The 24436-nt window shown below is 34.9% G+C and overlaps 2 protein-coding genes across 2 annotated transcripts; both read left to right on the top strand.

Annotated features, from left to right (window-relative positions):
• Window positions 1-771: 771 nt before the first annotated feature.
• Window positions 772-5455, top strand: GCK72_013518 (uncharacterized protein; the record flags this gene model as incomplete). Its single annotated transcript, XM_053729879.1, has 2 exons — window positions 772-1041; window positions 5285-5455. The coding sequence occupies 2 exons, from the start codon at window positions 772-774 to the stop codon at window positions 5453-5455; spliced, it is 441 nt and encodes a 146-aa protein (XP_053584651.1).
• A 10440-nt stretch (window positions 5456-15895) lies between these two features.
• On the top strand, window positions 15896-19395 carry GCK72_013519 (uncharacterized protein; the record flags this gene model as incomplete). Its single annotated transcript, XM_003101365.2, has 8 exons — window positions 15896-16078; window positions 16395-16526; window positions 17267-17419; window positions 17473-17689; window positions 17899-18101; window positions 18198-18417; window positions 18514-18864; window positions 19175-19395. 8 exons carry the CDS (start codon window positions 15896-15898, stop codon window positions 19393-19395), a joined length of 1680 nt encoding a protein of 559 aa, XP_003101413.1.
• Between the last annotated feature and the right edge of the window lie 5041 nt (window positions 19396-24436).

Consider the following 24436-nt stretch of genomic DNA (forward strand, 5'->3'; position numbering starts at 1 on the left):
TAAAAAATTTCATCTCTGTACAAATACTTATAAAATTTACCGTTTCATACCCCAGGTTTCTAACCGACATATGGGGCTTCTCCAATGCTTTAAACGGGTCCAAAATAACTTTTCCTTTTCAAGTCAACTTCTAAAAAATGTCTCCGTCATTTCCTTCTTTTGTTCGAAACCCGTCATTAGATGGAGGGGAGTCATTAAAATAGCTTTTCGAATTTCCACCATTCGCTTTTTTTCTCTTTATTTTAAAGTTTGGGAACCAACTTTCTTCTCCCGTTTCTTCTTATTCACCGAACACCACGCCCATCCTCCTTTTTCAAGTAGAAATGGGCGTGTCCTATACATCGATGTTCCTTTTGAGCCCGGAGCAATTCATATAATTCGTTTCGCTCCTTTTCCTCTCGAATGCCCATTTTTTGTTTCTGTTTTTGAGCACACCTTCCTGATTTCATGCATTGATGAATCTCGGGGGGAAAATTTACAAATATTCAGAGTGATCTCTTTTTCTATGCCTACAAATTTTGTATCTCACTTGTTTGCAAGAGCAAACGAGATACATTATTTGTTCTATTTTTGATTTCTCTCATAATGATTTCATACATGCGGTTAACACTAATTGCAAGATGCTCAATTTTTTTCAGTTTCACGATAGTTATATAAAATTAGACTCATCTTTGTTAACATTGGTCATTTCATTTAAAACCGTATCATTACAATTATTGTCTGATGGTGAAATATCTAGTTTTCAGGCATATCACTCCTTGTTCTCCTCGAATGTCAGTCACCTCATTCCTCCGTCGATTCTCAATTGATGTCGAGAATGCTGGTGGTTCCTCATCATCTCCTGCACCTGGCTCTGCGAGTAGTAGTGGTCCAACGAAACGACGTGGAAGAATAGCTGCTTCAATCGATTCGGCTCGTCGTCGATTCTCACTTCAACATGGATCTGGAACAGGTCGAGATCAGGATCCCGTTCATTTACAGTCGATTGCATTACGTGGAAGAGGGAAAGGAGAGAACGGAAGTTTGCCGGATTTGATGGAGGTGAGAGTTTGAAGATTTGATTTTTTCTGTTTCATCAAAGATAGAAAACTACAGTTGTTCAGTTGACATCAGTGGTCACAATTTCTATTATATTTTTTGATAGACGCTCATTCTATCTGTAATTCATTTTCTCTCAGTTTTCCCATTGAGATACATGCAATAGTACAACTTTTTTCCGGGTCACGAGAGTCCAACATAAATTATATCTGCATTTTTATAAAAATTTCCATAATAACTTTTTTGCTCTAGAATATTCATTTTGTCTTATTTCTCTTTCTGCATCATTCTCTTGATATTTCAACTAATCTTTTTTCTGTTTTGTATTCGAATCAATATTTTTGAAATATGAGTTCTCAATCGGTGAGTCTTTGTTATAAGCTTGGTTTTAAGCTTGAAATCATCAAATTTGTTGCTAAATTAACTTATCTGTTGAATACTTTCTGAGTGCTAGTTAACAAATCATTCAACTGTTGCCCCAAGAATTCATTTGAAAAACAGTTAATTGATACCGATCACAGTTGTTTATTATTACTTTGATAATAGAACAACCTCAGTCATCAACTTGGAATTCAAACTCGAGAAAGTCTTAAAGATAGATTCACAATGATTGCAGTTTCAGAGAGCTGATCTGAGAATACCCTACTTTTAACTTTCAGTTCTACTGTATAAAAGAGTTTCGACTTCACATATATGTTCAGAATTGAGACCAAAGAGGAAATTATGTAAAAGTGAGCAAGTTTACGAAAAATTTGCAAATCTCAAAACGATGTTCAACAATATATTTGGGTTTTTACTTGGACGCCGAGCTTCATTAACTATTCTTTTTCGTAAAGCTAAACATCCAGAAAACTAGAATTGTCTTGTGAAAATCAAACCGTAACAATTTCCCAGAACAATAATCATTGCCTAGGTTCCATCATTCCATTGACTTAACTGAAGTTACCAAAGAAGATTTTGAAGTGCCTTAAAACATAATTTGAGACATATAATTCCGGTCAACTTTCACTGTTTTAACTAGAAGTTATAAGTAAAACCTGAAACAATAACTTGCTATGTATGCTTTTTATTCATCTTAAAAATTGCCTATTGAATCCAAAATTACAAAATAGGTAGTTTGAAAACTGACCATCACACAAAAGTTGGAAAGAACAGATCTTCATGAAACCCAAAAACTGCATAAAATGGAAGAAAGTGTCTCAAAATAGAGTCCATTTTTCTCACCTCTTTCCCCCTTCTCTTCCCATTTTTCTTCCATTTTGTCATGTAGATATGAGTAAGTGAGTGTTGTGTGAGATGTATATGTTTAACATATTCTTTTGTCCCTCCTCTTATAAAAAGACGGGATAAGATCCATTTTCAGTCGGTTACTTTTGCACTTTTCTCTTGATGTTTTTCACGTAATTTTCAGAACGGAAACTCTGGAAAATAGATGAGACAAGCCCGAGCTAAGGATTATAACTTAATTAAAACTGTATTCTATAATTTTTTCTATATTTTCTATCAGTCTTTGCTCGTCTTCATTCCTAATTTCCTGCTCGCCTGACTCATAAAAATACATTACGTCCTTCCAATTTGTTTCTTTTTTTTGCCTTCATGGGGACATCGGTGAGAGGAAATGTGTATAAATTGAATATTTATGTGCTCTCCTCAAGAAAAAACTTTTTTCGAGAAACTTCTGATCTATATTGGAGTAGAGGACGGAGGTCAATCGAGATGAGGGAGTTAATAATAATAATAATAATTTATTCATCTTTTTGTTGTGCGAGAGAAAAAAAAAGAATGGTCTGTAATGGCAGTTGGCGGAGTCGAGACGCAAAAGCTTGTTCAGTTACGGTTTTAGGGAAGAAAGGTGAATTCATTTGAAGAAAGAAAAAGTTCTATAATTATTTCCCCCGTGAACTCCTATTTCCCTATTTCGGAAACGAAAACCACTGAATGGCTTGAAAACCGTGTTTTTTCGCCTAGTGACCTAGTTGAGACCTATTCTAACTAAAAAAAATAGACGGGCATTGCGAGGGGAAAATTTCAGATCTTTTGGTCCAAGTTCGAAGAAAATCGGTTCAGTAGGAAGGGCGGTAGGATCGGCGACATACACACATACACACAGAATTTGGTGTTTGTTAATAGTAAAGATGTTGAGAGAAACGAGAGGTAAAGATGTACTGTATTTGTGAATAATTTCAGTAAAATAACTTTTGAATGAAACAGTTGGAGTTAAACAAACAGTTGGAAACCGGAAAGAGTAGTACCTGTTTCATCACTACCTTGAAATCTTATAAATTCTTAGTCATTCGCTGTTAATTTCATATTGTACTGGAATAGAATTCTGTATCTTTGACATGCAACACATTTCATTATAATAATAAAGAATACGCTAGGATACACCACGTTTTTTGAGAATTCCCTTTTATCAAAATTCGAACGCGTTCAATTTCAAGCTATTTGTGTCCCTGTTTCGTAACAAGTTTCCGTTCCGATGTCCAATAATCATTTCTATACTTTGCCCTTCTCCTTCTCCTATTCTTGCTCCACAGTCACAATTCATGTTTCACCGAACTTTTTTTTCTTCGAAGGAATACTGTCAGAATCGGAGAGATTCAGAGACAATAGAAAACAAACAGTCACCTGAAAGAATACATTCTGAAAGTGGGAGGAGGAGAAGACGAAATGAAAAAATTGAAGGAGCAGGAGGAGAGGAGACGATTTTTTATCATTGGAAACACACAACATACTGTAAAGTAAAACGGATTTTTCAACTTTTCTCTTTAGCTTTCCGTAGAATTCTAGCGTTTTCATGCTTCGAACCATTTTTGATAGAAAATAGTTCTGAATTTTTGAAATATTTAGTATGTCAGAGAACTAGCATGTTCATTTTTGTATGTTTGATAAATTGTAGTCGCCTTGCCAGGTTTTTCATGAATCAGAATTCTACTGATTCAGAACCAAAGTTTAAATCACGTCTCACCATCAACCATGTTGTGACTGTAGCTTTTATCTAAATCAGAATTATTGCTTCAGTGAGGCATGAGGTATGAGATTTACCTCAAAGCCTATTTTAGTTTCCACCCAAAAACTTGAATAACTTTTTACAATAATCAGGACTTTCCTATTAATTTTTCCATTTTTCATCGGAAAGCCACCATTTTAATGTTAGAAATTAGCAATGCATAGCGTTCAGTTAATCTTAATTCTAAAAAAAGAGATTTCGAATTCAGATTCATAAATTTCATTTCTTAATAGTTGTTTCGACTACTACGATTCTACTAGGATTCGTTGCGAATTGTATTGAGCATTCCTATAAAAAACATAAAGGTAATAATTTTTGGTCCTTGAATCTCAGTTTCTCTTTCCAATAACTCCAGCAAAAGCACCTGTAACTAGAATCTTTAAAGATTCAGAAACGTCATTTTCAACGTCAACTGTTTCATTCAACACATCAATGTCTATGGATGAAAATAGAGAATTAAACATTGTTATTGAATATTCTTTGATGTGATCCCATAAACGTCTTGCACTTTCCACTTCCCCGTTCTCTCCAGAAGGAACTCTTCGAATAATGATTCCCTTCTAATCCACGACCACTTCACCTTCTCAGACTGTCTTCCATTCTTCCTCTTCGCCCCATTTAGTCTAATTTCTGGTTGTCTCTTCTTTTCTTTTTTCTCATCTTTCCTGAATTCCCACGCATAAACACACTTTCCCTGAGGTCCCTTCCTTCTTTATTTTCTTTTTTTGTTTCAAAAACGATTCTGATTTATTGACCCTTACTATTGAAGATGCGTGTACTTCAAAAATTGGGATTCTGCCTTGATAAACAGGTGAGAAATTGGCCATGTGGAACCCAGTCATTTGAAAAATTTCCAAAAAAATGCCTATTGTTTATTTAAAATTTCTGTAAGTTATACAATCTAGTTGAAACTGAAAAAAGTTTTCTGCTTGTTAACTGGAAATCGTGAGATAAATGCATTCCCAAAACCTGATGAAGCATAGAAAATAATGTTTTTCGTGGGAACCTTTCCTTCCTTTTTTCCATTTCGACAACGTAAACAGAGGTGTCTGGCAACAATATTTTAGTATTTTTGGAGCTTCTTGAATCTGAAAAACTGTGAGTTTTTGGCGCCGCGAAACAATGTTAACTGTATTTTTATTATTTCTTAGAGAAATGAAAACCTAATTAAGTTTCAGAGGAAACATATCAAATACCAATACATTCCTTCTAAATTTTCAAATATTGAAATTACAGAAACGGGAAACGCCACCAACACAGAATACGGGAGCATCTACGACGAAACGTGTTTCTGTGATCGCAACTGACAGAGATCGAGCATATTTTCTGCGACAGAAGAATATGAGAAGTAACAAGAATAGTGCGGATAAGGTTAGTTGGTTTTTATTTGGATTCAAGATATCGTAAATACGGATGTCACATCAAACTGATATTATTTGAACTATGGGGAAAATAAGCATTTTTTGAAACAGGTAATGTTTATAAAATTGAAAATAACATTTATTAAGTAATGGTGTACTGGTGGGAAGTTGGTTCCAAAGGGAAAGAAATCATGAAACGAGTAATGGTTGTTATGTCAAAACACTAGTTGCACTTATAATGTAGATAGATCATTTGAAATGCATCTGGCAACAATCATTGATGAAAAAAAAAACTTTTAAAAAATACGTTTCTTCGATTATTCATGAATAAAGTGAAACGGTAACATTCGAAATTTTCATCATCTTCACAGGTAATCAGACAAAAGAAGTGAGTAGCAATATCACGACATAAATTGTTCACTGATTTGATACTTTAATTCATTTTTCTATTGAAACAGTACGATAATGTATCATAAACACGACACGAACGTTTCGTGTGAACCTGAAACAACAAGCATTTCCCAGTCACTCAAAAAGTTCTCCAACCCATCTCCAAATGTTTCAAAATATCTCATGTACTTCGACTCCATCAATCTCAATCACCTACTTCTTCTTCTTTTTCCCTCTCCTGCTCCTCATCTCCATCCCTTTCGTTTTCACCTAATCAATCAGTCGGGTCAGTATCTTTGACTTGTTCAGGGAGTGTCGCAGTCTTCCGAAATATGTCTGTGTGTTCCAACTCTCCAGAGGATTCTCTTTTTCGTTTCGCAATGATTTATATCTGTGTTGCGTTTCAAAGAAGAAGGAAGGATCACCCATTGAATGTTGAAAGTGCTCTCTCATATTTTCTATTTTTGACAACTTCCACAATAACAAGAGTTCCATTTTTCAGGAAACTCACTATTTTAGTGTGTCAGAAATCTGATTCACTTTTTTTCATCCCATTTTTACGTTTTAAATCTCTGTGATTTGTATTACAAAGAGCTCTCAAACTACAACTCCTGTTTCTGCAAATTCTCCTCTTCTAAACAATAAAAATCTTCAGAAAAATTACTACAATAATATCTAGAAACCAATTGAATCCTCCTTCTTTTATCCATTCTTCTTTTTCTTCCCAACTGCAGAAAAGAACTCATTGAAGAGCACAAATGACACATGACTCGTCGTTTTCCTGCAGATTTCTTTTTCTCTTTTCTACCCACCCATCACATTATCCATTTCGCGTTCAAAAAAGTATATTAGTCAATTGGTTTGGGAAGAATTCGGAAATGATGAGTTCATTTAGATTAATTGGGGATGATATGAGAAAGAAGTGCTCGATGGTTGGCTTTGAGTGGTTTTTTGAAGAGTTTGCTCCTCAAGATTTAGTGGTCCATTGGATTCTTGAGCATCACAATGCACGAGATTCTGAGTTTCAAAAACCAGGAATCTGTGAATTGGCAGAAACAGTTTCACAGTGTCATTATTTCTATGCATAACTTCAAGGTATTCCATCTGTACTTCTCTATGTAGTATCTTTGAAATGTGAGAGTAACAAAGAAACCAGAAGGAATGAAATTTGAGCCGTTCGGAAAATGATGATGCTGATACGTTTTGTATGTTATCTTTTTGTGTACTAGTGCAGAGGTCATTGACAAGATGAAAGTCGACGACAGAACACATTTATTTGGAAAGTTCTCGATGTTTTTCCCACGATTCGGCCAGCTTTTTCACCTTTTCGGGGAACCCAAAATAAATACAGAATTGGCTAACTTAACATTAGCTTCCTAGATTTTTTTTGACTATTTGAAATTGTTACTATGAAACATTTTCAATGGAACCCCGTGATATGTGAAAAGTGAAACAATGTTTGTTTTCTTATGAGTTTACACTAAGCTCCAGTGAAAAATGATGCCAGTCATGTGTTGATAAAAATGATAGAACACCAGCGGACCACTCGAGATATTTTCGAGTTTTTTAATCGCCTGCCCCCTTTCCCTTTCGTATTCCCTATTGCTCCTAGTATAAAAGTCATAAATTATTTAAATTCGATCTTCTACGTTTCGTTTCTTTTTTCAAGAGTTCTCATCCTTCCAAGAAGCTATCTAAACTTCCTTATTGCTCTCCCTCCCCTTTGCAATTTCCCTCTCTTTTCCTTTTCAAGTGCAACAAATTTTTATCTTCAAAATTTCTGCAGAAATATGTCCATAACCAAAAATAGAAACTTTCCTTCTTCGTTTCGAGACCTAAGACCCAATTTCGGTGCCCCAGAAATCCGATCCGAAAACCTCCGTGCTATGTTTACTCGCCAATTTGTGTCGTCGTCGGTTTTGGAAAGCCACAAAAGTTTACTCACACTTTTCCATGTCATCTAAATTTTTCATCCTTCAAATTTTAACGTTTTTTGAGTAATTCCTTCAAATTCCGTGAGAAATCGAATGAAATTCCATCGGATAAGTAGTAAGTCAGAGGACGACTACGTGACTTGTCTGATGAGAGAGAATCGAAATTTCGAAATGATTCTCAAAACTTGATCTATAATTTATTGGAGGATCCGAGTTTAGGAAACTCGAGAAGGCGTCAGGAGTTTTACGAAGTTAGATGCACTTTAAAAGATCTAGACATCAAGTTCAGGTTCTTGCGGGCTTCAAGAAATTCAAAGTGATCATTCCAGGAATCTCGGGTATTTCGAGGATTTTGACTCATATCTTAGAAAGTTCGTAAAGTTTCGAGTACTCGTATATTAATGTTTTGTTATAACTGTTTCTTAGAAATGGAGTAATTGCAACAGTGAAAACCAATTCTAATCCCAAAATTAGTTCTTGCTGATTTTTAAAAATGAAGGCGTTCCTTCGAAAATCGATTGACTAGAAGTCATCTAGAAAGTTTTGATCAATCTACCAACACGTCATGATTATCAGGAACGATGTTACCAGAACTTCTTGTTTCCAGTTACGGTGCCTTGAATAAAGTTTCGAAAACTGTTTTTCCCTAATTCTTTTCATGTTTCATTTCCAAACTCCCCTCAAAATGCATTCGTTTTTTGTTTTGCTTGAATTATCTCATCAATATATTTTCATTTCGTCTTATCATTGTCTCCGAATTTAATGACAATCGGAAGTTGGGGGCAGTTGGTTTGACGACCTTCAAAATATCTCTCTCATTTCATTCATTCCGTTTTTTCTCAAGTTTTTTCTCATAAATCTGCAGAAACGAGACCATTTTTTGAACCTAAATTCCATTATCCTCCTCCTCGTCAACTTTTTGAAACCTTTCTTCATCCGTTTCTCAATGCTCACTCCTCTTTTTTTCATTTCGAAATCAGACGCAGACCACGAAACGAAATCTCGAATTACTAATGCACAACACATTTTAAAGTGGACAGAGAAATGGAGAAATCTCTCGTTTTTGCATTTCTATACTTTTTTAAATCATTACCAAACCGATTCCACCCATCGTTTTTCATTGAGAACCCTTTCATTTTTTAGCGGGCTTTTTGATCTGTTAGAATGGAAGGAAATTGAATTTTTTGCCTCCTATCCTCCCCGTTTTTTTTCATTTTCTATAAAAAAGCTATTCGTTGCTCCCCGGGATTTTGATTGGATTTGCGAAGGGACGACGACGATTTCTGAATCCACGTGACTTTTTATTTTTAGAGATGAATTTTATTACGATTTCATTCTGAATATGTAGTATGTACGTTGTACGTTTCCAGTATAGAAAATCCATGTAACGAAAATTACAGTTTCAGAATTGAGATTTGTAATGATCGAATTCTACTCTTCAGTAGATTGTTAACAATATTGTTCAATGTAGTTCGCCTATTGAGCATTTTAATTAAAGAGCCTGTCCGGTTCTACTGTTTTTGGTCTTTTGTCAAAGAAGTCACGTTAAAAATATAAGCGGATGGTTCAAACGAGCTGATCACTAACCACAAAGGGGATCTTCAGAAAATTGGAACCTGGAAATTAAACATTTTGTTGATAAGATACTCCGGATTCAAAAAGTTTACAAAACTAGCCAATTTTCCTCAAATTTCGTTTTTACACTAATCTCAATGTTTCTTATTTTAATTCAAAGTTGTGAAAAATCAACAATTTTTAAAATGAAATTTCCCTAAAACTGAACTATTTGGAATTCGGAATCTGGGATTCGCAACTTGATATAACTATTCCCATTTCAATCACGAACCCTATTAAACTTTTGTGTCAGTGAGTTGTTCTGCTAATTTTTATGGGTTTTGTTTCTCTATAAACCATTCTTTAATGTTACAGCAATATTTGATAAGGACCTAAAACAGCAAGAAATCTAGTCTCCACTCGTCCAAATAAACTCCATAGCTAGTGAACCAAAGTTCCTGTATTCTTTGTATTTCTCCCACCTATTTTTTCTCTTTTTTCTTAAATCCGTTCCTCAAACATGATCCTCTAAACTTATCTTCCAAAAAAACAATTTTCTCCCCTCTCTTTTCCCCATCAAATAGCTCCCACAGTGTGTGCACAGTTTCACTGGTTTAAAACAAACAAGCCATCTTTTCTCCTATTTCTAAACGACCAAGTCGAAGTCATTTTCAACATTTTTTTCCGGCTGAAAAGTTCCTAAATCACGGAACCCCCAGTCAACCATTTTTTTGCTAGTTTTTGTGCAATTTTCTCCGAAATAGAGACAAGACATAAGAAAAAAAGAAGAAGAAGAAGAGAAAAAGTAGAAGAAGAGAATAAAATTGTGAAGCAGCAAAAATGCGAAAAGAAAACAAAACAAGTTGACAATGGGGCAGAGATGAGAATTTGATTGGGAAACGAGGAGCTGAGCGGACCCGTCTTCTCTTCACAAAAGAGGTCCTTGCTTCTACTATTCTTAGAGTAGACCTCTCTCTCTCTCCCTCTTCCACTTTTCAACGTCTTCTTCTTCTTCTTTTCTAGCAGAGAGAGTTTTTTTGTTAGGAAAAGAAGAGAGAAAGGGGCGGAGAGAAGAAGAAGAAGACATCAAAATTTTATACTAACTTTGAGTTTCGACTTTCCTTTTCTTTTCCTCCGTGACTCCTTCTTTTTCTGTTTGATGACGATGATACGTTGAGCCTTTTCTCCTTAGTTTTGAGTAGCCTTGTTTTCTTCTTCGAAGCAACTTTTATTTCGAGTTCTTCTTGGAAGACTGAATATTTCTTGGATTTGGGGAGATGATGCCAGGAGTTTGTAACCACGATTCAATATGTTTTATGGATTTCCTTGGAAAATAATGTATTTCTGAAACAGTAATTTCTTTAACATTTTCCAGTTCAAGTCTTGAAAATTTTTAATGAACGGTTGGTAGCATGCTTGTCAAAAATCAGGCCTGGCTACGGGCCGGGCCGAGATTTTTCCTGATTTTGGCCCGTGACAAGTATGGTTGGTAGTTCACTGATATCATATTATATAGGTTAAATTCGTGTTCACGGGAAAAAGGAACGGTCCGTATAATATTAGAAGGGTGCAATGTAATGAAGAGAACATCATGTTCAAGTTGAAAGTGGTTTCTGATTTCCTTGAAACGGTACTTTCTAAATTCTAAGATATTAACTGAAATTAGCTGATTATTTGCAAATTGTTCACTCTGTTATCCGGAAAGAAGACTACATTTTTATTTCGAGTACATACTGTTTCAACAGGGTTTCTTTCAATTTCTAGAGTGCGATTCCAGTAATATAGCTTTTTCAATGTCTGCATGAACTCCGATTCCCATTTTAGAACCGATGATTTTGAGTAATGGAAAATATGAACAAAAAAATCTTTTTAACGATACAGTACCCCTCCCGAATTCTTTCAAATAATTTATTTCCTTACTCATCAATTTTTCTTTCCATTAAGACAAAGGCGAGGACAATCGAACGAAATAATGAAAGGCGCATCTGAAAATTCAATTAAAGAACGTCCACCCCCTTCTACAAAAAAAATCCGAAAAATGTCATAAGTCTGCGTCTCTCCATCTCCAACACTATATGAATTACTCAATTTCATCCACCCCATATCATTTCTTCACCTTGAAAACATTTCGAAAAACAGTTGTGTCTACTGTCTTTCTCTCTTATTTTCCTTCCCCTTTCTTCCAAATACTCCTTCTTCATCTATCTTTTTTTCGACTACTGATGGCCACCCGACGCAATCTGTCGTTCTCTTTCTCTCTGCGTCTCTTCAATTTCAATGATCTCTCGAAAGTCTCTTTAATCCGGTCAACCCAGATAGGCCATTTTCTGTCATAAAAACGCTTTCGTGTCGATGCTTTAGAAACGTTTATTTGGCATCTTTTTTATCAGAACGACTCGATTCTCACTAGTGCAATTAGCCTTTCGGGCGAGGAAGTATTTTCAAGTTTTTTGAGAATCTCTCGGGCTTCTGAAGTAGAACTTTCATTTTTATGCTGTTACAAAAGCCATTTAACGTTTGTATCTAGCAAAATCAGATCAATAACAATGATTTCCACACAGTTTCTAATTAGCTTTTCTTAAAATGTAGCTCACCATATGATCTAGGAACGAAAAGGATTGGAGATCAAATGTGAATATTAGTGTGTTCAAGCCTAAACTGATAAGTTTTATCTTTTCTGCAGTGAAATCTCTTGTTAGAAACAGAAATTTGATTCCAGAGTACTTTTATTCATTTTTAAATTTTATCAACATCTTTGTATCTAGGACGATATATTACCACTGAAAATCCGAGTCTTCTCTCTTTCTAATCAAGTAGAAACAGTAACCCATCGTCTCTTTTCCAGTGCTTCCTAATCTCTTTCCAGAAGCTTCTCTTCCCTTTCTCCTCATTTGAACTTTCGTCCCAAGAGGTATTCCCCAGACGACAATTGTTGCCCTCTTTGTTCTTTTCCCAAATCTAAAAATAACAAACTTGATATAATCTCTCTCTGTCTCTCACTGATTATCGAGTGTGTGTCACATTCCCAGACGGTTTCATAATCACTTTACAACTGCTGATCGTAGAAATTCTTGATTATGATTCCGTGATGATTGAAAACAAGAAGAAAAGGTTTGATCATTAGTCGTGGTTTGATTCTCTATATTCAGCAAATAAGAATGATCTGCTGGTTTTTCAGAGAATCTGGAATACAGAAATTACTTTTTTTTATTGGTGGAGTGAACCTCAACTTCAGAAGCAATAACAACTTCTGAAAGATCGAAATCCCATTGAAATTTCATTCACTAAATTTCCCGTTTCAAAACGTTCAGAAATTTTTCGAATTAGTTTGAGCTGAGTTACGACAGTATCTGTATCATTACTTTGAAAAAGAGAAACATGTTCAAAAGATACTGTATTTTATTTGATCTACCTCTTTAACCCACGTTTTCCAATGATTTCAACCATCCACATTTTGACCTCTCTGTCTTCCAGATACATACTTCGGTCTCTACCACATCTATCCATATTTCTCCCTTTTCGTCCATATTCTTGACACAATCAATCTGTTGGGGGTATTTCCCTGGTGACTCATCTCTTTTTTCGATATTTCTTTCTCTATTCCATTCTTTCTCGTTCTCTGTGTGTATGTTTGTGGTGTAATAGGCAACATTTTTTGGCCTAACACTTCAGTTTTTGTGTCCTTCTCCACACACACCCATAAAACAATTTTTGGGCTTTTTCAGATTCTTGAAATCTAGAATAAGAGCAGAGAAATGAGGAGGAGAGAAGGAATGAGAGGGTTGTTGAGATTTTCATTTGAGGAGATATGTAATGGGGAAGAAGATAATGTATGGAATGAGACTATCAGGTTTTAGAACCGATTAGGTTTTTAGGAGCACTGTAGAGCTACGATTATTCAGCCTATCGATGTTTTAAAAGTTTTCAAATTTCAGTTTCACGGGTCTGCTTTTCCCAAATAGAAATAGTCAGACCGATGTGTAATTCCAGCATTCTGTAGGACAATTACGTTCTTTGATGAAAATCTTAATAGTTTTGGATCCTAACGTTGCACACTTTTGACTTCAGTTTCACTTTTTCTACTTCAGTTTTTTCGGGAATATAGAATTAATGTTTTCTGTGATTTCGCATTGCGTAAATTGTTCATTTTGGAATTTTATGTTTTGGTCAATCGAAAACTCTCTGGTACCTGCAAGCTCCGAAATTACAGTTTCAGAAACTTTATGAGTATTGAGATGAGACTAACGAAACTATTTTTCCATGAAAACTTAATACTATAGACAGAACATTTAATATTCTGGCTTGCACCCATTTCATCAACAAGTGTGTTTTCCCAGCACTGTACCTAAATATTCTTGAAGAGTACGTACTATTTTCCAAAATTTTACCGTAATCATGTCTATTTGGAGTTCTTCGGTTTCTAGGTATAGTAACTGGCATTTAACAAATTGTTTCTGAAGCTTAAAGTTACTTTTTTATAAATTAGTTTAATAGAAGTTTTGTTGAGAAATAGTATTAGTTTGATGCATAAGTTTCTTTCTTTTTTGAAGGTGTGACTTTGGCCCCCGGTCTCTAAGCGATAAGGTTGTTTTTCCACCCAAACTTTTTTGCATTTTTATGACCTCTTTAGTGGCTAACATATAACATTTCAAGTTTGTTCCTAGATAGTCCGCTCGTGAAAACGATGGCTTTTTTGATCGCCAACCAAATGCCTGTTTTGGAAAGTTTTTTTGATTTTTGTCGCATTGGTATCGAAATGATAAGATCTTCATAAAAAATTGAACGCAATTTATAGAATAAGATTTGATCTTGTTATCTCATTTTAGTTTTCAGTCGGAATGTTGAAAACAAAAAAGTTGTGATAAGACGATCGACAGCAACGAGAAACCATGGTTCAGCTGGGTTCAAACAGATTACAGAAATATTTGAGAGAATATTTGTACCAAACTATTTGTAAAAGTTAGAGGATAACATGAGTAAATTATGTCTTAAAAAAGTTTATGACAAAGCCATCAAATTAAGTGATAAAACATGGCTGATAAATTTCTTATGATTTTTGCGCTTTCGAGAAATTTTGTGTACTAGACCTGAGTGGAGTCTAGGTCTCTTCTGAACGCACACAAATAAGTCTGAATTATTTTATTGTAAGTAATCAATAGTACACACATTGATCTAAAAATGTGCAAAATATCTAGTGGATTGCTTTAGAGGTAGGAGCAGTAGGCCTCATCAAACTCAAAAATCAAGTGATTTTGATGATGTTGACTTCGGGCTTCCTGCGAAAAATGACAAATGATGTGAATATTGGAAACAAAGTAAATTTAAAAAACATCAATGCCTACTTTACTCAATAACCAACATTTCTACCAATTTCCCTATTTACAGTTGAAGAAATATGGAAAATACTCGCACACTCCTAAATTGCTGATCCTAACCTTTCATCAGGGACCCGCACTGAACTATCGTTGCTTAGTTGGAATGCCTTTATTTGCTTTTTATAAATAACTTTTTTTGCTTGTTTTAATTCTGAATCGCTCACCCATTCTTATCAGCATTTTCTAGGAAAAAAATGGAGACGAAAAATGGTACCAAAAAAGGGTTCCTCAAGTGTTTTGACGTGCCTCCGGCTGAAATTAGGTGGATGGTGGACGTCAAGTCACAGGTATAATCACAATGAGTTACAGGTACTAGCCAACAATGTTTCTTATTATGTGAACTATTAGTCTTCTAGAAATTTCATACCAAAAATTACCTAAAAAAAGAAAGAAACTTATGCATCAACCTAATACTTGACGTGATTTATCGGAAATCATTAAAAATTGTAGATGAGCTTACAGCTCCGAGATTCTAGTCTTAGAACATCACAAAGTATCTGACCCTGGCTGTTCTTACTTCAATCCTTCTGATCCCACCTTGTACAACTGATAAGCTTCAGAAAGAATCTATTTTGGCCCCTCCGATTTGCAGATTTCAATCCTCAATGATCATCAAAAACAAATTTTAAAATTAGTTCGTTGTTGAGTGTCTCCGTCTCTCTTCTCTCTATCCTTTCTTCCTCTTCTTCGATGAGATAATTTTATCGCCTCGAGCTTCTTCTTCATCTTTCTTTTCTCTTTTGCTCATTTCTAAATATCCTTGCTACTCCACTCATTTACACATCACACCAACCACATGAAATAAATTCTGGAGGCTTTCTCTCGGAGGAGCAGAAGCTTCTGCTCTTTTCTCCCGGAGAGAGAGAGTGTGAAGGCTCCCAATTTCCTCTCTACCTCTGCGTCTATTCTCCTGAAGAATCTCTTGTTCTGGTCATTTCCTGCCCATCCTTATCAGTTGACACATTTTCATTTCCATTCCTATTTTCTCCTCGTTTCCACTCGTCACTTTCTTCGATTCGACATCATATATATTCCAATCTATCTTCTCTATTCTCCTTATCATTTTAACTATCAATCGTCATCAATACGTCTTCATTTGTCTCCCCCACGTTCCCATCTAGTCAATATTCTGAATTCAATTAGACCCTGGATCACGCGCACGGAGGCAGTAGCAAAAGTGTCTCATCGGCCCGACTACCGGACGCGTTGGCACTGTGTCTGAAGGCGACGCGAATGGAAACGTCGAAAGAGTTCGAATTCCGGCCGGCCAAGGAGACGTCACGCTCCAAAAGTCCCGGTGGAATCGTAGGGAGACTCTCGAATTTTGCTCGAAATAAAGCGAGACATTCGTTGAGTGAAAAAGGATCGAATTCGGTTGGAGGAAGTGGTGGAAGCGGGTTTGATAAACCAAGAAAGGTAGTTAAAAATATACTATTTTTATTTAGAAATCAAGAAATGAGTCCTGATTCTTGATAAATTGTCTGTGGAAAATGCAAAACTGAGTGAAAATTTATCTGTTTCAAAATTATGTTGTAATCTGCCTAAAATAAACAATAACAGTCCGAAAATGCGTACTTCCCACCAGAAAATCACAAGCGAAACTTTTTCCCAATGTATCTCGAATTGAACAACTAAACGAAAAAAATATGCTCAATAATTTACCAGAAAAACAGTAAATTCATTCTCAAATTTATCCATTCATTCTGTCCCCCAATATTTCATTTTCTTCCAGGACCTGCTGAAAGAATTTCACAAATGCAAGGAAGCACAAGACCAACGATTGGATTTGTCCTCGATCGAAATCACGAGTATCCCATCACCGATCAAAGAGCTCACACAGCTGACAGAGCTCTTTTTGTATAAGGTTTGTGAGAGAGGATTTTTGAATTTAAATACTGAAAAATTAATTTTAAAAATCACGGATTCAAACCGTTAAGAACTTTTTCATCATATTTTTCTCAAAAAATTAAAAAAAAGAGTAGTTTCGAAAAGATCCGGTAAAAGTTTCAAGAAGCTTTACTTTGCTCGCAAATTTCTGACAAAAGTTTTCTGAAAGTTTTAAGAGTTTTCCAAAATGGATATGGCCGTATTTCATAATGAAATATTTCGGGCAGTGCATAAATTAAAGAATTGTTGAAACTGCGATTTTTGAAAAATACAGTTCTCGAAAGAAAGTTGCTATAAAGTGGTTGTTATGCTCTGTTTCTACAACTGCGCTCCACAAAAACTAAAGAAATTTTATCAGAAGCGATAGAACTAGTCCTTCAATTCAAAAAGCCTATAATGTTATTTTTCTACCCCGAGACAGTAACTTCAATTCCAAAAGTTTGCCCTCTTTCCCTCCATCTCATTGACCTACCCACCTGATCGTTCTCTTATCATAAAATCTCAATTCGTTATCACTTCGAAATCGAGATTAATGATTGCAAACATGATGCACCCACGCTTTTTCTTGTTTCTTCTCTGACAACAGGAAGACAACAAAAAACTGGTTCTTGATGAGAGAGGGAGGAGAAGATTCACATTTCCGGTTATCATAAATTATCAATTTTGAAAAGAAAGAGTAGATGATCAACACGAAAACTTCACAACTTCTCATTTCAGAACAAACTGACATGCCTGCCAACTGAAATCGGACAACTCGTGAATCTCAAAAAACTAGGACTCTCTGAAAATGCTCTCTCTTCTCTACCGGACTCTCTCGCCTCTTTGGAATCACTTGAAACTCTCGATTTGAGGCATAACAAACTGACAGAAGTGAGTTTTTTTAGAGCCAGAGGGATACAATTATTTTATGTGTAAAATTCCAGGTTCCATCGGTGATTTACAAGATTAATTCACTGGAAACATTATGGTTGAGGTATAATCGAATCGTAGCCGTAGACGAACAAATCGGAAATCTTGTCAAACTGAAAATGTTGGATGTTCGAGAGAATAAAATTCGAGAACTTCCATCTGCAATCGGCAAGCTGACGTCGTTGGTGGTGTGTCTTGTTTCGTATAATCATTTGACACGTGTTCCAGAAGGTACGGCGTTTTTTTTTGGGAAATTAATTATCTAAAAAAACGAACTGGTTTTTTAAACTTTCTATCTCACAAGAAAAATGAAAGATGCAGTAAAATCCCAAATAAAAATTACTATGAGGAAATATTAGAACTAAAAAATTTCGGTTTCCAAACGATAATTACTAAGATTTTTAGCAGTAACCCGCAGTTAAGCGTTTCACTTATTTCAGAAATCGGTGAATGTCTATCCCTGACTCAACTGGATCTCCAACACAATGATCTATCCGAACTACCGTACTCCATCGGAAAACTGACGAATCTCGTTCGAATTGGAATCCGTTATAACAAGATTCGATGTATTCCAAGCGAATTGGAAAGTTGTCAGCAATTGGAGGAGTTCATTGTGGAGAGTAATCATTTGCAATTGTTACCGGTACGTTTTTAATAAAGGTTTCAGCACAAATTTGATATTTTTCTGTATTTCAAAATTATTCGAAACAGAAAACTGTAACCATTCTTCTTTTTTCAGCCAAATCTTCTGACAATGCTTCCAAAAATCCACACTGTCAATCTATCAAGAAATGAATTGACTGCATTCCCAGCTGGTGGACCTCAACAATTTGTATCTACAGTCACTATCAATATGGAACATAATCAGATTTCGAAGATCCCAATCGGAATTTTCTCGAAAGCCACACGATTGACAAAACTGAATTTAAAGGAGAACGAGCTGGTCTCGCTGCCTCTTGGTATGGTTTTCTATTTAAGAGTGTCAACAATTTAGCTGCTAGTAATAGACCTAATGACATTTCTGACATTAAAAAACTTATGAAATTATTTTGCAGATATGGGATCATGGACATCAATAACCGAACTGAATCTCTCCACAAATCAATTGAAAGTGCTTCCCGAAGACATCGAGAAACTTGTCAATTTGGAAATTCTCGTCCTATCGAATAATCAACTGAAAAAGCTTCCGAATCAGATTGGAAATCTCAAAAAACTCCGTGAGCTGGATCTCGAGGAGAATGAATTAGAGACAGTGCCAACTGAGATTGGATTCTTGCAACATTTGACGAAATTATGGATTCAATCGAATAAGATTATCACACTTCCAAGATCGATTGGAAATTTATGTTCACTTCAAGATTTGAGACTGGGAGAGAATAATTTGACAGCGATTCCGGAAGAGATTGGTTAGTTTTTTAAAAAAGAAATAAGACCCGAATGAACTGGAAATTAGATTGATCGATCGTAGCCTGAAATTTTTGATAAATTAAAAAGATGTACATAGTCAGTTTAAGAAAATCTAGAAGATGGACAACTTATGTTGTTGATGAGGAATTATTTTAAAATTAGAAATGAAATAATCGTTTTCACTTTTTAGTTTCAGAGTACTTATAAGAATGTTCATAACTTTCGTCCGTTTTTCAATAAAAACCATGAAACAGAAAATTTATTTTTTTGATTTCAAAATACTCTAACTCAATCAATTCCATTTTCCAGGTCACCTCGACTCATTGAAATCTTTGTACCTCAACGACAACTCATCTCTTCACAATCTTCCATTCGAACTCGCTCTCTGTCAATCCCTTGAAATCATGTCAATCGAAAACTCTCCATTATCTCAAATCCCACCAGAAATCACTGCTGGTGGACCATCACTTGTGATACAGTACCTCAAAATGCAAGGACCTTATCGTGGAGTCGTGATGACGGGGCAATAATCTCCAGAAATCTACCGTAATTCATTTGAAAAACCGTTTCTTCGCCTACGGGTTCCCCATTCTTTTCCCTTCAACTTCTCCCCTTTTTTGACCCGTTTTGTTTCAACGAAATCCATTTTTTTCTCTCTGAAATTGTCTCAAAATTTTGAAAATATCAATCCATATGGTACGTTTCAACTTGTGTCCTCAACTCGTTTGTTTTATTTTTCTCTTTTTTTAAATGTTGAATTTTTATATTATTTTATTATTATTATAATTCCTAATTGTTTCATAAAAAGAATCCATCCACTTTCCTCTTTTCCCCGCTGCATTTCCCTCCCATCCCCCATCTGAAAATGTCTAAATTCTCTTCTCAATTCTCTGTCCCAGTTTTTCGAATAATGAACATTTTACAAATCTTTTCTCTCTGCAAACTTTGCACAAACAGACACAGCTGCCACGTCATAAACCGCCAATGAAAAACATGTGAGCAGTCATTAAAAAGAGTCAAAAGAATACAAACACAGATGTTTTACAACAATGTGAACATTATTATTCACTAGTAGTCTCTCTTCACTTTTCAGGTGGCAGTCTACTCAAATATCAGACTGTTTATAAGTTAAGTCATCCAAACCAGCTATGTCTTCAGCCCACCGTTTTTGATTTTCAATCCGTTCTAATTTCTGAATGAATGAAAATTACTTATTATATTCATTGCCATCAGTAAACGGAAGGTAACAACAAACATATTGAAGCCAGTTGATTCTTGTTTCTATCCTTCTGAATCTTTCGTGAACTTGCCTAGAGTTCTTTTCCATGCAATCTGCTTCTTGTAATTTTTATTGGTTCAAAAAACGTTTCACACCTCTAGTTTTTCACAATATCAGATGATCATTTTGCAGACATTGTCTAGAGTCTGAAACAGACATGAACTATTTCCAGCGATAATTACAACTGCCACATTCTGCTCAGAAATTCTGTTCTTTTTGTGAAGCTTCGAGTATTCTTTCATGCATATCAAAAGCATTTTTCCAGAAGTTCTAAAACTGAAATGATTTTTCCTCATTTTGAGACTGTTTTTTCGTAGTTTAAATAAAGACTGGTCAAGTCAGTCACACTGTTCCCTTTCCTCCTTTTTCTCTTATTTGCAGAATTGAGTTCGTTTGAATTAGGTGCCGAAATGATTTCATTTTCACATACAAGAAAATGACTTTGTCAACGAGCTGTACGATTTTAATTACTTTTTTGGACGTCATCGACAAATCTTGCATCCAACAAGTTGGATGATGTCACAGGACTCACCACTACACGATTCGCCATTAAACTTTTGTTCTCATTGAACTCTAGTCACAATCAAAATTCTTCATTCCCATGTTCTTCTGAGTTATGAATATCGAAACAAGAATTTGCAGCCATGTGTCTAGTAACTGAAACAGACATAATATATTTCAGGTCTTCTCAAATGTCAGTAGCATTCATCCAGACATCCTGATTTGTACCAATAATAAAATATGCCGACTTTTGCAAACCATTAACGCAAATTATCGAAGCCGGAATTATTTTGGCGTTTCGTGCTGTAAGTTACTCGCTGGTGATTCGGTATTTTTTAATACAATAACCATGCGGCTTCGTTCATAAAAAACGGTTTTTCAAATCAAGAACAGGAAAATCGAATATCGAAAACATTAGCTGATCACTTCAATCATAAAACTTGGGACCGCTTTTCTGGATGTTTTAGCTACCTGTCACAATATGCGCAAAAACGGACCCGTTTCAGTTGAGATACTCAGGACTTATCAAACTATTTGCAAAAATTTTGGAAGATGAGCTCTCTAAAAATATAAAAATATACTCTATAATATACGATTCCCTCATTTGTGAACATTGTGCTTTGTAAGCCATTGTTATTTGAATTTATCTTGGGAAATTGGACGAAATTGACCGAAATTTGAGCTCATCCTCCTCTCATAGAGAGAGCTCTCACGTTTTCTTCACTTCTTCCGTCATTTTCAATCATTTTTTCTCATCTCCATTCTGTTTCCCCGGGGAACAGGGCGATGTCCGCAACAGAAAACGAATTTCCGTGTTGGAAAAGTTTCGTATTCCATAGAGAGAAAAACGTGCAGAAATCTAAGTTAATCGAGAGTGGAAAAGGCTTCTTTTAATGAAAAGGAATGCGTTTACCTTTTCTGATTCGCCTCCTTTTTTGTACTAGTTTTCTTTTTCTTTCATTTGAGGAAGAATGCAATGGGAAAATAATGAATTATTCAAAGAGTTCTCGATCGTATTCAAAGTTCTCTGACTTTTCTGAGGAATGTGTTCAGTCATAAATGATGAATGACATGCACTAATTCAGTGATGTTATACCAAAAACTATATTGATATGCAAGGATCATGACTGATCAACTCAAAAATAGTACTAATTTGACAAAAGTGAAACAGCGTTTTTGTTCAACGAACCTAGAAATATGTATGACTTGTCGGCAATAAAGTCATGCGCAATGTCAGATGTTATTGGGCTTGGAAACATTTTATTTCCGGACTGTAATTTCCAAATTCTCAATTTCTCTTTTTCGAATCCTCCGACTCAAAAAGTTTCTTGGTTGGTTGGTTATGTTTTTTTAAATATCCTTTTTGATACAACTGAATTTCCAGTTGGACAGTTAAATCTTTAAAAAAAAACATTCGTCACTCGCTTATCCCAGATCACGTGGGAAGATCCAGACGGAGAAATTTAAAATGTTGAATGGATCCGACGTGTCTGGAAACCTAACCTAATAAAACTTCAGCCAGCTTTTCCAGTTTTTTTCACGGTTGTAAACTCATGTTTGAAGATAATGATATTTGTATACCCCCTGGATAGAAGGCGAAGGTTCTAGTCTCTAGTCTATCACACATCTGCCAAACGTTTTCCCGTATATCGGATTACATTCAGGTGTCAACATATCGTGATTTCAGTTTTCGCACCTGGAGATAAAAAACACTTTTCGATTTTTCCTCGTCTACGAGAGCAACACTCATCTCTGTATCAAGATTTTCATATAAGCTGTCTCGCCATTTCCCTGATACGTAGTATATCTATTTGAGTTACGAAATTCGAATAAATTTTGAGAGTAATTGAATGTTATAAACTTCTTCGAATTATTGATAACAACATGTTTCAAACTTAAATTTTCCACTAAATATAGGTGATGTAAGAGTTGGAATATCAAGGAAATAATTATAGATGTACATATCAGAGTATGTGTTTTTGTATATCATAAGGTATCAAAGATATGTCAGAATGCTTTGTGAGCCGGAAGTCGTTTCTTCGACATCTTGGTTCGAGCTTCTATTCTGTGTATGTTCATCTGAAATTATAAAAACAATATATCAGAAAAACAAGTTCTTTCTGAGGAAATACTGTAACTGATTTTTTCATAAATGTATTTTCAAATCTCTATGAGTAATTCCATAACTTCCAGGTCACTAGCTGATTTCCTATTTCTCGAGAGGGTACTGTTGAAATTTCATTAAGGACAGTCCGCCAAAGTTTGATCACGCTCTTTACTTCTACCTGAACTGCAAAGTTTGGAGACTGGGCTCAACCTCGGCTACTTCCCGCAACAGTTACGCAGCATTCACAGCTTTTGCAACAGTTACGCGACAAGATTGCAACAGTTCCACAGCAATTAGGAAAAATCAGAACATATAAGAGATTGTAAATTTCAAAAAAAAAAGTTTTCAAGTGAAAACGTTAAGTTTTAAAGAAAAACTGTAGTGATTATACTTTGTTTCTAGAATGTTATATTCCTCCTACTTTTACATGTATAAATATACAATTTTTCACATTGAGTCATGTAAATAGTTGGAAAGCGTATAAGTTGAAGAAGTCTGGTTTTTTTTCATACATTTGTTTTCATTATTTCAGTTTTGTTATTATCAGTTTATTATGTCAAGTCAACCAATACAAATAATGAGACATAAAAAATGGAACAGTGAGGGAAAAAAAATATACAGAAATTCGAATTCAGAATTTCTGTATAATTTACAACAAAAAAATTATTACGTGAGAAATATACAGAAATTTAAATCCAAAATTTCTGTATAATTAAAAAAAGATAACGTGGAAAATATATAGAAATTTCGGATTCAAATTTCTGTATAATTAAAAAAAGATAACGTGGAAAATATACAGAAATTTCGGATTCAAATTTCTGTATATTTTCCAACAAAAAAAGGAAACAGATAATTATACTCAGATTCTCCATCTTTTCAGATCCTCAATCCTCATTTGACGTCTAGGATTTAAATCTAGTTGACACTGTTTAGAAGTTCAGCAATAATGTCTGGAAAATTCATAGTTTTTGTCGAGACCAGACTCTTTTCTTACCTGTCTGAGTGTACTTGATCATGAGAATATACATCACAAATAGATAATTGATTTACAGTGTCTTCGAGATAATTAGGCTTGATATTTTGAATATAATCCACACACATATTTTTAAAATTGTTCTTCTATTTATCAACAGGTACTTTTAATAGTCTGTAAAAAGCAGTTTTTCAATGAATAATGATACTTACCTGGCTTGTAGAATGCATTGTATCTATATTCTCTTTGAAAAAATTGGATAGCCATCATGAAATTACACGTCATCTTTTTGTTTTTCTTGGAAATGAATATGAATAAGAACTTTTCTGAGGAGTTCTCACGTGACCTTTTGAGCGTACAGTACAAATTCCCACAATATTGCCAGTGTCACGTAAAATTTATTTGAATGAAAAAATTCATTTCCAAGAAAAACAAAAAGATGACGTGTAATCTCATGATGGCTATCCAATTTTTTCAAAGAGAATATAGATACAATGCATTTTACAAGCCAGGTAAGTATCCTTATTCATTGAAAAACTGCTTTTTACAGACTATTAAAAGTACCTGTTGATAAATAGAAGAACAATTTTAAAAATATGTGTGTGGATTATATTCAAAATATCGTGCCTAATTATCTCGGAGACAGTGTAAATCAATTATCTATTTGTGATGTATATTCTGATGATCAAGTACACTCAGACAGGTAAGAAA

This window comes from Caenorhabditis remanei, chromosome IV (genome assembly GCF_010183535.1).
Source record: "Caenorhabditis remanei strain PX506 chromosome IV, whole genome shotgun sequence".
In the NCBI taxonomy this organism is placed as follows: Eukaryota; Metazoa; Nematoda; class Chromadorea; order Rhabditida; family Rhabditidae; genus Caenorhabditis; species Caenorhabditis remanei.